The sequence below is a fragment of the Acipenser ruthenus genome, chromosome 2 (assembly GCF_902713425.1).
Source record: "Acipenser ruthenus chromosome 2, fAciRut3.2 maternal haplotype, whole genome shotgun sequence".
Taxonomy (NCBI): Eukaryota; Metazoa; Chordata; class Actinopteri; order Acipenseriformes; family Acipenseridae; genus Acipenser; species Acipenser ruthenus.
Genome location: NC_081190.1, coordinates 107,262,757 through 107,278,774, shown reverse-complemented (window position 1 = coordinate 107,278,774; position 16,018 = coordinate 107,262,757). Strand labels below are relative to the sequence as shown.

The following is a 16,018-nucleotide window of genomic DNA, read 5'->3' as shown; positions in this document are numbered from 1 at the left end:
TTCTGACAGAATTGGCTGCAGGCATCTCTTTATATTATACTTTTCATAAGCTGTTTAAAAAGCATTTTCATGTATTTTAGTTTGTTTTGTTTTTTCACTGAATTTAACATGACGGAGCAGACAATGGTTTTAATGTCATTCTTTTCTGTTTTTAAAACATGGCAGGCACAGGACCCTCGGGTGCTGGAGCAGCTGTCTAAAAACATCACTCGAATGGGCCTGACCAACTTCACTCTCAACTACCTCAGGGTAAGAGCTGCTGAGCCATCCTCTGAGCTTGAGAGCGGCTTTTCAAGCAACAGTTTGATCTCAGCTTCATGTAATTAAGAGGACAGATAAGTATCAATTGAATATTAATTACACAGGAGAAAATGAATTGCCTTCAATAGCTTTTATCATGAATAAAAAGATAAAGCTCTTCAATTTCCCCCTTTAAACCTTCTGTATTACATATTTTCAATCTGGCTTTCTTATCATTTATAATATTTTAACCCATATGTGACACTGTTTTGTATACATGTAGCTTACCGTGTACCCAAATGTGATGGAATGTGTTAGGACATTCTGTTATGTTATTCTGAGTATCAAAACCTGGTCAAAGAAGGGTAAGCATGTCTGTCTGTCTTTACCCTAAAAGATTACACTGAAGAAGGGACTATTCGATAGGTTTATCTATTTGACTGATTTTTCTGATAAATTTTACCTTCAGGTTCCGATTGTGTTTTTTATGGTTCAGTTTTATTAGCTGAGATTTACCGGAAGTAAGTTACCAAGCTTTGAAAATAACTCTCTCAGTAAGCATGTGAGGTTGAACTGGATATTATTATTAATATTTATTTCTTAGCAGACGACCTTATCCAGGGCGACTTACAGTTGTTACAAGATATCACATTATTTTTACATACAATTACATTATTTTTTACACATTATTTTTACATACAATTACCCATGTATACAGTTGGGTTTTTACTGGAGCAATCTAGGTAAAGTACCTTGCAACAGTGTCCTCCATCTGGGATTGAACCCACGACCCTCCGGTCAAGAGTCCAGAGTCCTAAACAATACTGCCCACTGCTGCTGGATATGAGTGTCATACCCACAGTTGTTCTGCATGCTTTCATTTGTCCCATTACTTGTGTAGGATAGTGTGTGTTACTGATGTGTTTAAACAGCAACACTGCAGCCCACAGCAAAATGATTTTCAAAACAGTGTTGAGCAGTGAAATCAGCTTGGGAGCAACTTCTTGGTTTTAATAATCAATTCATCAGTCAATCTTTATTGCTTATAAATGTGGGCATTTTTTTTAAATCGCAAAGGTGTTTACAGTGACTTTATCCACAATATTGTACTTGTTATGCAAGAGCAGAAAGTGTCTTTAAGCAAGAACGGATTACTTTACAACAGAGAATGCGAGAGGAACCTGTTTCTGAGGCATCCTCCCTACACATGCATTTGTCTTTGATCCAGATTTGCTAATCTTTCTCTTGAATCTTCTGTAATTTTAAAGACATTCTAATTAGCACAAAGACAATGCTGCACTCGAACTTCGTGTGTCTGTGTTGTTTGTACTGAAATGGCTGTTATTAATACAATTCCTGAAGTTGTCAAATCAAAACCAGATTACTATAGTATTCATGGGAATTCAAAGTGTCTTGATTGTTTTATAGGAATGCTTGGGGCAAGCAGTTATGTTTTAAACGTTTTCTGAGCATTCATCGTAAAGACCTGTTTAAATCAATAATCTCAGATGAGTGATGAAAGGAAGCATGATTGATTGTACGGTGTTCTGGACCTGTGACGTAGGGACACCAGAGAATATGCCGATAGGGGTAGCTTTTCTTTAGCTGATTAACTCTTAAACACAGGGGCTGTCTGAAGCGCATTCTTAATAACACATAGCTATATGCATCAGTAATGTTTGCTGCAAGAATCTATAACAGAATTTACTAAAGTGTCTACATGGGATCTTAGGGATCTTATTCAGAACACTCTGTTTAATTACATTCAGTGATTCAGAGAACTGGCCCTTTTTGAAAGCTACCCAGTGTTATTTGCAGGGAATGAAAAATGTAAAACATCTGCGGTATGCAGTACACACTTTTTGTAAAAGGATTCACATGACTGATTGATTTCCCTGACTTTTTTTCTGTAAAATATTAAAGTTGCTTCTCCCTTTTGCCAGCCAGTTTCACTGGATAAAATGCAGATAGAACTAACCCTAGCTCTCATAGAGGGTGCTCTGCTTTTGCAACCAAGACGGCACAAATTACTAAGGTCTCAGAAATAATGTCAGTGCAAGCTTTCTGTAGCTTCCCAATTACCCTTAAAGAGTTGGAGGCCCATTGAACAGATTGTATATACTGAAGGAGTATATGGGGTAAGCACTGAATAGTCAATAGAAAAGTGAGAGTCGATCTGAGAGGTCTCACACCTCAGGAGTGCTATTATGTCCGCATAATGCTGTAAAACCATAAATATTTGCGAACAGACTGGCTGTAGTGGTGACATCAGACCTGGAAGAAAACACCGTACTGTGAGGTGATATGGTGAATGCTCTGGCTTGTGCGTTTTATTGCAACATAAGTAAAACAAAACACAAAAACACTTTGTAAAACAAAACGAAGCACTCACCCAGGGTTGTGTGTTCGTGAGTGGAGAACAGGTGTGGAGAAGAGGTAATTTAATAGGAAAAAGAAATAACAATTACTAAGCTTGCTGTCTTTTAAACCAGTATGTTTTATATATTTTAAATCACTCGTGCTCCACAGCCCCATTATATCCCGTGCACCAATAAATATACACCAACAATAACACACCACATACAACATAAAACACAATCTACACACAGGGACAGGTCACCCCACCACACACCCATAAAACCCGTTTTGCTCCAGAAATGAAAGGCTTGCAAATATTTATGGTATATTTACAGTACTTTTTATAGATTTTTAAAAAATAAATACGCTACTAGCAGTAGAGCTACAGGCAGGGCATACAGTCAGCCATTTCGATTGCAGTATATGCAGTCTGATAAAATAGTCTTCATTTGCTCATTCTGTACTTTTTATTACACGTGATGACAGGGTATGAATTCAATTGGCTATGCAAAGTTTTTTTGTTTATATCAAACACTTATTTCTTCTAGTAAAGATTCACTAATGAAGTGAAAGTTGGCACTGTGGAGGCATTATTTAATAAGATATCAGTGCAGTGCAATGGCTTTACTGAACTATAGCAGAGCTCTCATTTAGATTTAATGCCTACCTTAATCCAAATGCTCTGTGCAAGGTCAAATGGGCAAAATACTGCATTCAGGAGGCATTTGAATGATTAGTGGGGCTTCAACCCTTGGTGGTTAATTTGGATTTATTATGTGTTTTCTGTATTCCACTCCATATCATGAAATACCCTTTACTTACTGTACAAGGTGTGGCCACTTGCTTAGGAACTGATAACAAAGTTAGCCACTCAGGCAGTAATGCTAAGACAAAAGTCGTTCAAGACGCACGTGTGTACCCTTCAGAATTACAGATTTCAGTTCAAAGTCACAAATAGGAAGTATGGCAGGACACAACACAAGCACCCCGGAGTCTGGTGTTTATCACAGTTGGGCCCACAGACTTTATATTTTCAGTGTTATGGAAACTATTTAATCAAAATGTAACTGTATCTAATGGCTACCTTGTTAAGGTTGGGTTTCTTTTTGGTTTCTGGATGATAAGGAAATGAAAATGAACCCTTTAGTGGCAGTAGTTTTATAAAGCTGTTGCTTCTGCACTATATACCTATAATATATTTTATATACCTATAATATATTTTATATACCTATAATATATTTTATATATACCTATAATATATTTTATATATTCCTGTAATATATTCTATATATACCTATGATATATTTTATATACCTATAATATGTTTGTGTACAAACACAACCATGTCTATTCTATTATGATCTGGCATTGAATGCAGTGTTCTACTATAATGTTCAATCTTGAACTAAATGTAAGTGCCATGCTTCTTTTGTTAGTCTTCCCCAGTTCAGTCTTTATATTACAGTATAGCTGCAGGGACACCAGTTTTGCGGGACACTACACCTTTAATGGTCTTAAAGAATGTGTGTAATATATAACTTTGTTTTATTCCTGTAAAATAAGACATTCTCTGAAGGATCTGCAGCCTTGCATTTGAAATGCATTTTAGTCTATATATAATTTGTACATAGGTGTGTATTCTATGAATTATTCTGTGAAGTATACACCACGGTTATTTTTTCCTCTGTTCTTAATGATGTGAAATAGCGTGGCAGTTTTCTAGCTAAAAGCCTAACAAGCTTTTCGGCTGGCACATTACGATACAGCGGAGCTCAGTTTGCCTCTTACATTTATTAATGCTGCAGGCTTCCTACAATTCAGTCTAAAAATAGACTGTGTTCTGTGAAAAATACAGGGCTTGTGTATGAGCCACGAAGCACATCTCAGAAACCGCATCCTCACGAAGACAAAGAAAGGAATCACAGATATGTTGGAAAGAAAGTCTTGTATGCAGCAAAAATTTCAGAACAGATGAATTACTGTATATCCAGATGCAAATCCGGTAAAGTGTCTGCACACTGTCTGCTCCACCGCATCTAATGAGTGTTCTGCTATTGCATTAGATCCTTAGGGTTGACTTTTCAAATGAAAAATAAACTTTGGTAATGAGATGAACGGTATTGTTCAGTTGACCTTAAATACAGATTTTTACTGTATCTTCTTAGTGTATGAGAAACTGTTTTGTATGTCATGTAATATTATGTATCATTTGATATGGAATCATAAGATGCAGTGCCATACATATTTAAAAAGCGGAATTGTTTGCTTGTTATTTTAACATGTGACTTGCAAGGTGCTGGATTTTAATGGTGATTGAAGTCTCTCTTTTTATCACGATGACAGCATAGTACAAACAGTGCCTATGTGATCTTACCCACATTGCCCCCAACTATGCCTCAATCCTCAAAACTTCCTGAAAAACCATTGGGATTGCACCATCCTGCATCGACATGGTAGTCTTGAAATAATAAATGTACAGTATGCAAACAGGGAATTGGGGTTAGCTGTCTGGTGATGGCCCAGTGGACAGTGACTAAGGCTGCCACGTTTACAATCTATTTTTAAAAAAATAAAGTCGAACAAAAATCCAATTGAGGTCTGTATATTTGAACTATATATTTAATTTCCAGAATTTCCCATTTTAGAGGTCATTGGCCAGAGCTGTCATCCTAGTAACAAGCTGATTTTAAAAATAGACAAACAGTTACTTCTAATAGTTTCACATACTGAAATAAGAAACATTATTTCCAATAGTGCAACTTTAATTTGCACAAATGGCAATCGCACTATTCACTTATTTTGAACAACAAATGGCAACACAGTAGTTATTTTCCATGTGTATGAGAAGTTACAGTATTGGGGCTGTGTATATCAGATTGCTTATCAGAAGATTTCTCATCAACGGAAGTTATCTTGGCCTCTGTAGGCCCCTGGACAAGGGATAGCAGCCTCCAATGACAACCCTGCTAAAGGTCACATGACTATCCAGCTTATGGTCACCATCTGCAAGCCTCTGATTGGTCCGCTGCCAGAAACCTGGTAACTTCCTTTCTGTTGGCTGACCAGCACTGTAATTGGTATTTTGCCATTATTGCTGTCCTCTGGAAGTAACCTGTGAGTCAAATTTAGTGAAATGTGTTCAAAACAATAATATGATGTGTCTTTATTTCTACTATTTCATCGTATTAATTTGTTTATGGTTTTTTTTTTCAGTTGTGTGTAATATTGGAACCAATGCAGGAACTGATGTCTAGGCACAAAACTTACAACCTCAGCCCAAGAGACTGCCTGAAAACCTGCCTTTTCCAGAAATGGCAAAGAATGGTGGCACCACCAGGTATTTTGTAGTTTTTGTGAAATTGCATTGTTTTGTTGCACTTGTACAACTTAATCCAGAGTGTTGTGAATTGTTATTAAAAGATCACTAATCATAAATAGTTCATGGTATGCATCTGAACATTTTGCACGATTTGTTTTGTCTCTATACACATATACATGTAATGTGGAAAAACAAAGGAAATTGCACTTTATTAAAAATATATATATCTGGGTCCCTCGTTAAAAAATAACCAGCATTAGATATGAAATATTAAAGATTTCCAGCTTTCCAGCTTCTTACCTCCCAGGGTAACAGGGGAGATCAGAAGCTTTGCAGCACAGATGCACATTGTACAAAAATCAATGCAGTTCCACAAATAGAACATTCTCAGGTAGGATTAAAACATTTGGGGGAAAAAAGTTTGGAAAGTGTTCATATATATGATCAGTACTGAGAAGAGTAGGAAATGTTTTTTGCTGCTGTCCGTACCCAATAGGCCCGATTTTCTCAAGGTGTTTGCGTCCATTTGAAGTCTAAACACACAAGCTGCATTAAAATTAGGGAAAGTCAAAGGCACAGTTTCAGCACAGGGTAGAGAAGTGTGGTATGTACAAAACATATCAAATTGCCCAAACCTCTGTATTACATACTGGAGCTGTCACACTAGATTGAAAGGAACACTTTTAAGCTCAATTTTAGTCTTTTTGGATTTTTTTAAGTACAAGCAATTATACACGTGTAAATACAAGACCCATCTAAACACATTTCAAATAATAATAATAATAATAATAATAATAATAATAATAATACAGCTTTTCAATAATAAGCTTTTCAATGAGTTTTACTATTCCTTACGTAAAAATAAAATGCTATATATATATATATATACATTTTTATTTATTTTTTATTTTTACATGTGCCCCTTTTAAGTAGTTGAAACTGCAAACACTGGAATTAACAATACATTTTTGTTTTTTATCCATATGGTGAAATAGGAATCCTAGTTACATTTTTAGTTTAATTGGCATGAATCGTAAAATTCTATGAATAATTGCAATTAAAATAAAAGTTGTATTTCATTTTCATTTTTCTATCGATTTTCATTATGCAAATCTGTTGTGTTTTACACTTTCATTGAAAATCATTATTTAATAAATAAACATCGCTCTGGCTCCGATTTCAGCAGGACACCCACAGAACTTCAAAATGGAAATTTTCACAACAAATCACAAAAAAGGTACTTTTTCATCTTATAATAGAAATAGAATGACATTAGTCTGATTCAACATTGAGCATATTCAGTGATGAAATGTCGGCAAATAGACAACTCTTAATAAGCTTTTAGTCGTTTCACTCTCTTGTATTAGGTCAATAGTTTTTCCAAACCTGCCTGGCAGTCAATGAATTACATGTTCGCAATAGTACATTCAAACATTGTTAAACTCCCAAAATTGATTTTAATAGTTTATCAATTGAGCTAAAAGGTGGTGTTTTCCCTGCAGCCTCACTTTGTTCAATGACCAGAGAGTCGTTACCCTTTGAGGCCTACCCTGACGTTTTAGACCAGGGAGTTAAGTCAGTTACTTTATCAGTCTTTGAGCACCAAAAGGTCACAGGAGGAGCGATTTCTGAAGTCTGTGTTTGTAGATACCTGGAAAAAATTTTGAACAAGATGTGTTTCTATGAATATTTTTAAAAAGCATTTTATGATTTGTAGATATTGTTTTAAAGGATAAAATAGGTGAAAAAACCTGCTCATGCTGTGAAAATGTTGATAAATGTTGTGAGGGATGCTGTGGATAACACTTTTTTTATTTGCACATTTCAGGGAAAACAGTGTACTTGAGGCATAATGTGTAACTGCTGCAACCCATTATGTCCTCCTTCTTCTTTCTATAGTTACATATTCATTCATTTGTTTTATAAAACAGCAGAACCCACAAGACAGACGACAACAAAGAGGAGAAAACGGAAGAACTCAGCAAGCAGCGCCTCCAACAGCAGCCTCGGAAATAACAGCAAGAAGAAGAACCCTGCCAGCAACTTCAGCCTGGCCAGTCAGGTACCTGTAAGCATCCCTTTTTTCTTCTAGGCTAATCATCTAATAATGGTAGAATGTTGACTGCACTCTTTTGTTTTCCAGCATTAAATAAAACTACCTTAGTTCTCGATTCCCTTCTTTGCTTGGTGCAACAAAAAAATAAAATAATACAAATTATAATACCGAATGCCATAATCTTCTGTTTCACTCTAGACCAGGGTTTCCCAGTCCTCGGGACCCCAGTGTCTTCTGGTTTTTGTTCCAACTGAGCTCTCGATTACTTAACTAAACCCTTAATTGAACTAATAATTTGCTTAATTGGGCCTTTTAATTGTTTTCAGCTCTTAAAACAGTTGGAGGTTTCAAGTTAACTATAATATTGTATAAGTTAACTTGAAATCTGCGACTTTTTTGGTTGCTTAGAACAATTAAAAAGGTTTGCAAGCAGAGACCTAGTTAACCAAGTGCAGTAAAGTTGTTTTTTGTTTTGTTTTGTTTTTCTGAACATTTGAGACCAACATAGTGAATGGAAGTTCACTCCAGGTCAGGTTTCTGGAATTTTGTTGTTAGTTGAAACCACTTTTTTTAAGAGACACATTAACACCATCATGCTGTGGTTACTGGAGGCAGAAGATAATTAAAAGGTTGAATGGTTGTACGCTGTATATGTTAAACGCAGTGAGCCGCTCATTTAAACAAGATGAACACCCCTTCATGTGGTTATAGTTTGTAAATTGAAAATACAATTTAAAGTAAACATGTAGGATGTCTTGCGGGTCAGTCAGATCCCAGCATTTCTTTTGGGTCATCCCTTTTGTAAAGTAACAGCAGACACAATAGCACACTGACTACATATGTCATACATCTTCTGGCCTTGTTAAGAGAGTTGTACTTTTGCAGCTGAATACACTCCTACGTGATTGCAATAACAATAGAGAGCTGGGTGGGGAGTGGGGACGAAGCACCTGCAATTCATGTTTAACAGTGCCCTCTAGAGGCTGCTGCTGTTATAGGCAAGCTGTGTCATTTCTTCACACTTGACTTTGCATGTTTGCCTTTTAACTTGTGCTTCCTGAATTTAGACAGTTTGCTTTTTTGTTTTGTTTGGTAAAGTGATTGCTGTTGCATGCAGATGTGTTTGGTGATACATTTAATGCAATACGTCTTTGCTTACAGGCTGCTGTTAATGAGATGTGTAGAAAGTATCCAATGAATTGTAATTAGTACTCTCAATCTCTCTTGTCTTCAACACCAGCTGGACAGATTGCTATATTTTTTGTACAGATTGTCTTGGGGTTTTTCCACACTAGAGTAGGTGACAGCCACCATGCAATAACAGATGGCTAACTCAGGCCTTGTTGGCAATCAGCAGGTCTTTGCTAATGACTTAATTAGCTATGCAAATTGTCAAATCAGTATGTACATTGTTATTTAGTGAAAGCCTCACCTAAATGAATTATCATAATTAAATAGCAGAACGTTAAGTATATAGGGGGTGGCTGGGGGATTTGTTGGCTTGCTAACAGGGAGAAGGATCTGTCTTGGATAAACAAACTTGTTCTGTATTTCTTCCAGTGTAGAGTGTGTGGGGAATTCAATGCTTTTATATCGAGTCAAATGATCAGTGAAGTGCTTTCCATTTAACCACTGCTTTGTTTCCTGCATGGGAATCCCAGCGCTGAATTGACACACTCATGTCTGTCTGTCTGTTTGCAGGATGTAATGGTTGTGGGTGAGCCGACGCTGATGGGAGGAGAGTTTGGCGATGAAGATGAGCGACTCATCACGCGGCTGGAGAACACGCAGTACGATGCAGCAAATGGCATCGACGACGAGGAAGACTTCAGCAACTCTCCTGCACTGGGCAACAATAGCCCCTGGAACAGCAAACCCCCCAATAACCAGGATCCCAAGCCTGAAAACACAGCTCCACAGCCATCCCAGTAAAGACTCTGTCGGAGCAATAGCCCCGCCCAAGCTAGTGGGTTGTTCTGACAGCATACTGTACTCTGTGGGTATAAAGTTAGCACTGTACTCTTTAGTGTTGCAAGGTTAACAGACATATGTTGGAAATGATATCCTTGTTAACACTGAAGAGAAATATAGGACTGCAATATACATATTATAAATATACATTTTTACATACACATAGGTATAATGTGTGCAACAAATAGCTGGAGAATGGAAGACTTCTCTGCCACTGTACATATCCCAGCTGGACATTGTATGTAGGAGTTAAATTGGGGTTAAACGAGACAGTTTCGTTGGTGTAGCACGTGAACGGTTGCCGTAGATTTGGGATTATTTTACAATCCTTTTTATAGGATTGGCATAAAAAAGAAAGTGAAGATACTCAAGGAAAGTGACCTCCTTCATATAAGTGAAAATTCCAGTCCAAAATGTAAAAATAGTTAATAAATTGAAAAAAAAGTAATAATAATAAACGATTTAAACAACAACACATTTGATTTTAACGGAAGGCAGCCTCATTCATTTAATTTTAAAGGATTATGTTGGTAACACCTGATATTCTGAACCAATGTGATCTTCTTATTGACAGCATTTTTATAATACAATTGTTTGTAAAATAAATGTCGGCATTCATTGGGCAGGACACATTTAGATAAAAAAAAAAAAACATGCCAGCAGTGTGGAGTAGTGGTTAGGGCACTGGACTCTTGACCGGAGGGTTGTGGGTTCAATCCCCAGTGAGGGACACTGCTGTTGTACCCTTGAGCAAGGTACTTTACCTAGATTGCTCCAGTAAAAACCCAACTGTATAAATGGGCAATTGTATGTAAAAAAAATAATGTGATAACTGTATAATGTGAAATAATGTATAATGTGATATCTTGTAACAATTGTAAGTCGCCCTGGATAAGGGCGTCTGCTAAGAAATGAATAATAATAATAATAATAATATATATATATATATATATATATATATATATATATAACTTTTGGAGCAGTATTTTCAGAGATATATATATATATATATATATATATATATATATATATATATATATATATATATATATATATATATATATATATAGCTTTAACGCTTTGTCTGAAACCAAGAAATCAAAACAGCAAGAGTGATCAAAATTAGTCAAAACCCAGGGAAGTTGTTTAAAGATTTAATTATTATTATTATTATTTTTAAATACAGGATTATTTTGTCCAGTACAATGTATTACTGAAAAAGAAATATACAAAATGATAGATGGCAATAACAATAATTCAAGCACATATTTTTAAAACGGTCCAAAAAATACACCCAACAGGACCCCATTAAATGCTTAGTAGGGTTAAAGAAACAATGAACAAAAATATCTCTTTTTTTTTAACATGTTACTCCCAAAATGTCTTTCATTTGAAATATCTTAATGTTCCTCATTTTAATTAAAAAAAAAAAAAAAAAAAAAAAAAAGATAAAAGCTTGGCAGTAGGATGGCATCAAGCAGTTTAGATCATCCAAAAACTAGAGCAGTCTCGGAAGAAGACGATGGAAGGGTGAGGTCTTTAATTGAGGTTTACAGAATCCTAAATGAAGTAGAGTAGAAAATGCGAGTTACTGCTTCATTCACCACAGAGCACAAAGCCGGGAGGCAAGATAGAAGTGAAAGAACAATTATGTTTAAAACACTTTATAAATTAAAAACACTTTTTCACATTAATGGACTAGTGTGAGGTGCAGGAAGATTATAAAAGACACAAATACAATTTAATCGAATTACTATCCAGACTGTTGCATTTCCCTAATGTTGAAGTTTTTCTAGGAGATCTTTCACAATTGTAGCATTTAATTAAGGCCGAATTCTTATTCTGGTAACCATTCATAATCCAAAAGCAGTTATCAAGTCATATGTGATGTATATTTACATAAAAATATGTGTTTGTATTTTCATCCAGATTTGTTATTGGAGCCCAAAATCCCAGATGTAGCATTTAAAATGTCTGTTTTCCCAATATACAGTATATTTAATTTTTTTTATGTAAGCCTTTACACAAGGTTCAGGGGCTCCAGCCTATTAAACAACTAACACATTTGATTGATACATTAACACCCTATACATTAATCACTTCACTCACCTGTTTAATTATTATTATTTATTTCTTAGTAGACGACCTTATCCAGGGCAACTTACAATTGTTACAAGATATCACATTATTTTTTACATACAATTACCCATTTATACAGTTGGGTTTTTACTGGAGCAATCTAGGTAAAGTACCTTGCTCAAGGGTACAGCAGCAGTGTCCCCCACTGGGGATTGAACCCACGACCCTCCGGTCAAGAGTCCAGAGCCCTAACCACTACTCCACACTGCTGCCCTAAATACAAGCACCTCCTTGTCTAAGTGTTTCAGTTCTTGAACTGGACACAGCAAGACCTCTCCATTTTCCATAGTAAAAAAAGACAAGCTAATATATTTGCAGCAGTGACTGGAATTGTTCTAAGTGGCAGTGGATTTAAACACTGTGCCCGTTTTAAATTGTGTGGTCCTCAAGGCTGTACCTGTGAGCACACAAGATCAAAGGGTTGTTCTTGCAACCGCAGCAAGCACAATCTGGAACACAGAAATCCAGATGTGTTAGGAGGGGAACTAAAGTCGTTCGAGTCTGCTGCTCTGTACTCTTGCATCTGGATTCACAGACCCTGATCAGTACTTATCTTAGATTACTTGACATAGAATAACATTAGGTAGTTCGAGAGGAGTGCTAATCAGCCATGCTGTTTTTTGTGCCATTTGATAATTCTGTAATGCATATTTTATTTTACATTCTGAAAGAAGTAATAGTTGAATGGCTAGAGAAGTAAAACAACCATGTTATATACCTGCTAAGAAATATACTCAAAGACGTTGAGGACCACTGGTTTAAAGCATGGAACTAGAGAATTTGACATGCTTTAAAAATCCCAAAATACCAGAGACTTGCATGCCCTGTTAGAGGTGCTGTATCTGTTCTGTGTCTGCCACAGGGATGTACTGAATAAACCCCACTGTACTAGACTATATAAACTAGTGGGGTGGCATTGAAAGTGAAGCGCCGGATAGCATCTTGGAGGGTATTTTATTTGATTTTAGTGTTTTTTTTTTTCATTGTTTGACTGGCATTCATTAATTCTTCTATAAATGGAACTGTGCGATTTTACACTAAAGGGTTGTGGGTGAAAGGTTTGTAAATAAGCTAGTAATCCAGAAATCTTAAAGCCATGGAGCCCATTATTATTTAGTGGGTAACTGCATATAAAATGTTTTGTGTTTTTATTGGATTTGATGTTTTATTAGTCTTTATTAGTATTGCTATCATTTATTCCGTGTTTCCTATTTTTTCAAAAAACAAAAACAAAAAAAAACAACAAAAAAAGACTACCGCTGACTAACTTCTTTTATCCTTGTGTATTGATGTGAGCATTTGTAAGGAAACTAACAGATTATTTAGAATTTGTTTCATTCATGTATTAATATTGTTCAACACAACATGTAAAATATAGTCTTTGTGTCACATTATTAAGGTATTTTATGTATGCTTTGCCATTATGCGTGCCAATAAACTGTATTAACATGAAATATGCCCAAATTGTTTCCTTTCCTTTTTGTATGCTTATAATTTATTGAAAACCATTTTTAAAGACATGTAATATATTTAACTGTACTAGACAACCATACTATCTGGGACATCATGAGTCTCAAATTAATACTTTTAAAAGTCTGCTATTATCTCATTTCTAATTTGCATTTATTAACTGTAAACTTTTTTTTATCATCTGTTTCTCCTTGGTTTAAATACTGAATATTTTCCAAGGAAATACCTATTTATATCCGGTTAAATTATTTTTAAAAATATACTACTGCATACATCCAGAGAATGCAGTAAATAAAAAAAGTACTATACTATTACTAAAACACTAGTACTGTACTATACTATAGTACTGTCTATAGTACTACTATAGTATACTATATACAGTACTATAGAACTGTACTACAGTATTATGATACTGTACCATAGTACTACTATAGTACTGTATTAGTTCAATGGTAATATTAGTAAGCAATATTTAAACACAGTACAGCATTCTTCTAAAGGTTTATTACGAATAAAACAATCTCTAAGACATTTTCAATTAAACGTTTTTATTAGTGTACAGAATATTGATTCTGTACATTACCTAGCAGTTTAGTTTCTTTGCATCCAAAATGTTTGCAAAAGTACTGTCACATAAAAGTACAAATTATATGTGACAACAATTATTACTGTGTGCTGCTCAGCTGGCTGTTAAACAAAACATTTTCTTGGCAATACATTTTTTTTTATAATGAAGTTCACTTTCTGTCTCTTTGTCAACAGGATTCACATTGTAATCGGGTGACTAAAAGCAATGTAATATACAGTCAGCACTCACATATCCGACCCTATAACATTTTGACTTCAGTGACGGTTAAATGAGTGTGATGCATATCTGATTGTTTCATTTTGTGAAATTCCAACCCTTGTCCGTTTTTCAGGGAACCCAACAAAGATACAGTATTAAAAATACACAGCTGAAAGGTCTGTGTTCTAAAATAAGTAAGCTTCCATTTAGATGTACTGTATTGGTTTTGTTGGTACAGTACTATATTTTTAACAGAAGTAATATTTTAATTCGGAACCATATGATTCTGAAAATGTCACTTGCCAAAAGAGATGACACATGGACTGTAATACAGTACAAACTTTTAAATCCTGTATGTATTGTAGCAGTGTGTAAAATTCCCCGTTAACGACCCAACAGCAAAATGAAATCAAAATGTTACCCCTGCACAGAACTGTGCACAACATAAAAGGCAATGCAATTTAGCAAAAGATTTTAAAAAAAGAAAGAAAAGCAGTTTCCAGAATTAAAACAGTATCCAAAGTCAGTATTCAAAGTTGCAGAATATAGTGCTTGATAAGGCCCTAACGTCACAGTTCACTTGCAAATGAAAATGCACAAAAACAACGAAATAACTTTTACATTACCGTAGCTGGTCTCGTTCGCTTTGTTGTAGCTGCATTTTCATCAGGTGGAACTGCACAATAAAGACAGACTGATTTGGCATCCAGAAAAGAAAAGGAAAAAGAAACCTCGGCTGTGATGGATAAACAAGTACATTGTAACATTGAAGAGATGGGCTTTGTATCAAAAAACTGGTGACGGGTATGTGCATTCATTTGTTACATATATATAATGGGCATTGATTTTATTCTTAATACAAGGGCGGTAAAACGCGGCTGACGTGTATCTGGGTAACGGATAACCAAGTGCTGGCGAGTGCTGACTACAACGGAGCTTAATTAAGAACTAAAAAACCTGCACTTACACACGCACACGCACACGCACACACACACAGAGCAATGGCCGAAACCTTTTCATCACGAGGAAATTTTAGGATTGAGACATCTTTTTTTTTTTAAAAAAAACAATCTGAACATAATTTAGATCTTTCGAAATGTCAGATTTTTCAATTCGTCAGTTTATGGAAAATTACAAAGCAGTATGCAATTCAATATGTGAATGTAACATTATTCAGCAGGTCTCATTCGACTTTATGAAGCAAAATTAGTTAATTCTGTAGGGTGATGCAAAACCTTTGGCCATGGCAGTACTTGTCATTTTATAATACAGTTGTAAAGGATAGGGTCAATCATTTTTTGAATTCACTGCATTGTTTTCAGGATATAGAAAGGAAAGCTTAGAAATACATAGCTTACTCTTTCACTCCCCTGGGTCCTGAGTTGCTGGCTGGGAGGAAAATAAGCTTGTTGCTAATGTCTGGAAGGAGCTGGCTAGAATCCAGCATATCTGCAAAGATGTTTCTTTTATATTCATTTTGATCTGGTTTGTTTATTTTAACCATCTAGTGTGAATCTCCCATGCTGAAAACCCTTGATTCTTACCTTTTGAAAAAATCATTAACAGCACATTTTAAAGTCTCATTTCCATACAAATTAAAATTTGGAATGTATTTATTTTTAATATTACAAACTTTACAGTGCTTCTCTTTAATTAGACACAAAACAGGTCTACTTAC

General features: G+C 35.4%; 1 protein-coding gene across 9 annotated transcripts in view; it reads left to right on the top strand.

Annotated features, from left to right (window-relative positions):
* Positions 1–10,598, top strand: part of LOC117408337 (LIM domain-binding protein 2-like) — a 121,426-nt gene extending 110,828 nt beyond the window's left edge. Inside the window, exons 5-9 of one of the 9 annotated variants that reach the window (XM_034013252.3) lie at positions 166–249; positions 5,812–5,935; positions 7,104–7,154; positions 7,849–7,985; positions 9,675–10,598. In XM_034013252.3, coding sequence (XP_033869143.1) covers positions 166–249; positions 5,812–5,935; positions 7,104–7,154; positions 7,849–7,985; positions 9,675–9,905 — 627 coding nt within the window. In that variant the 3' untranslated portion in view covers positions 9,906–10,598. Of the gene's footprint in view, positions 1–165; positions 250–5,811; positions 5,936–7,100; positions 7,155–7,848; positions 7,986–9,674 lie in introns of all 9 variants that reach the window. The other 8 variants (XM_034013251.3, XM_034013254.3, XM_034013250.3 and 5 more) reach the window with 8 other exon arrangements.
* Positions 10,599–16,018: the final 5,420 nt, after the last annotated feature.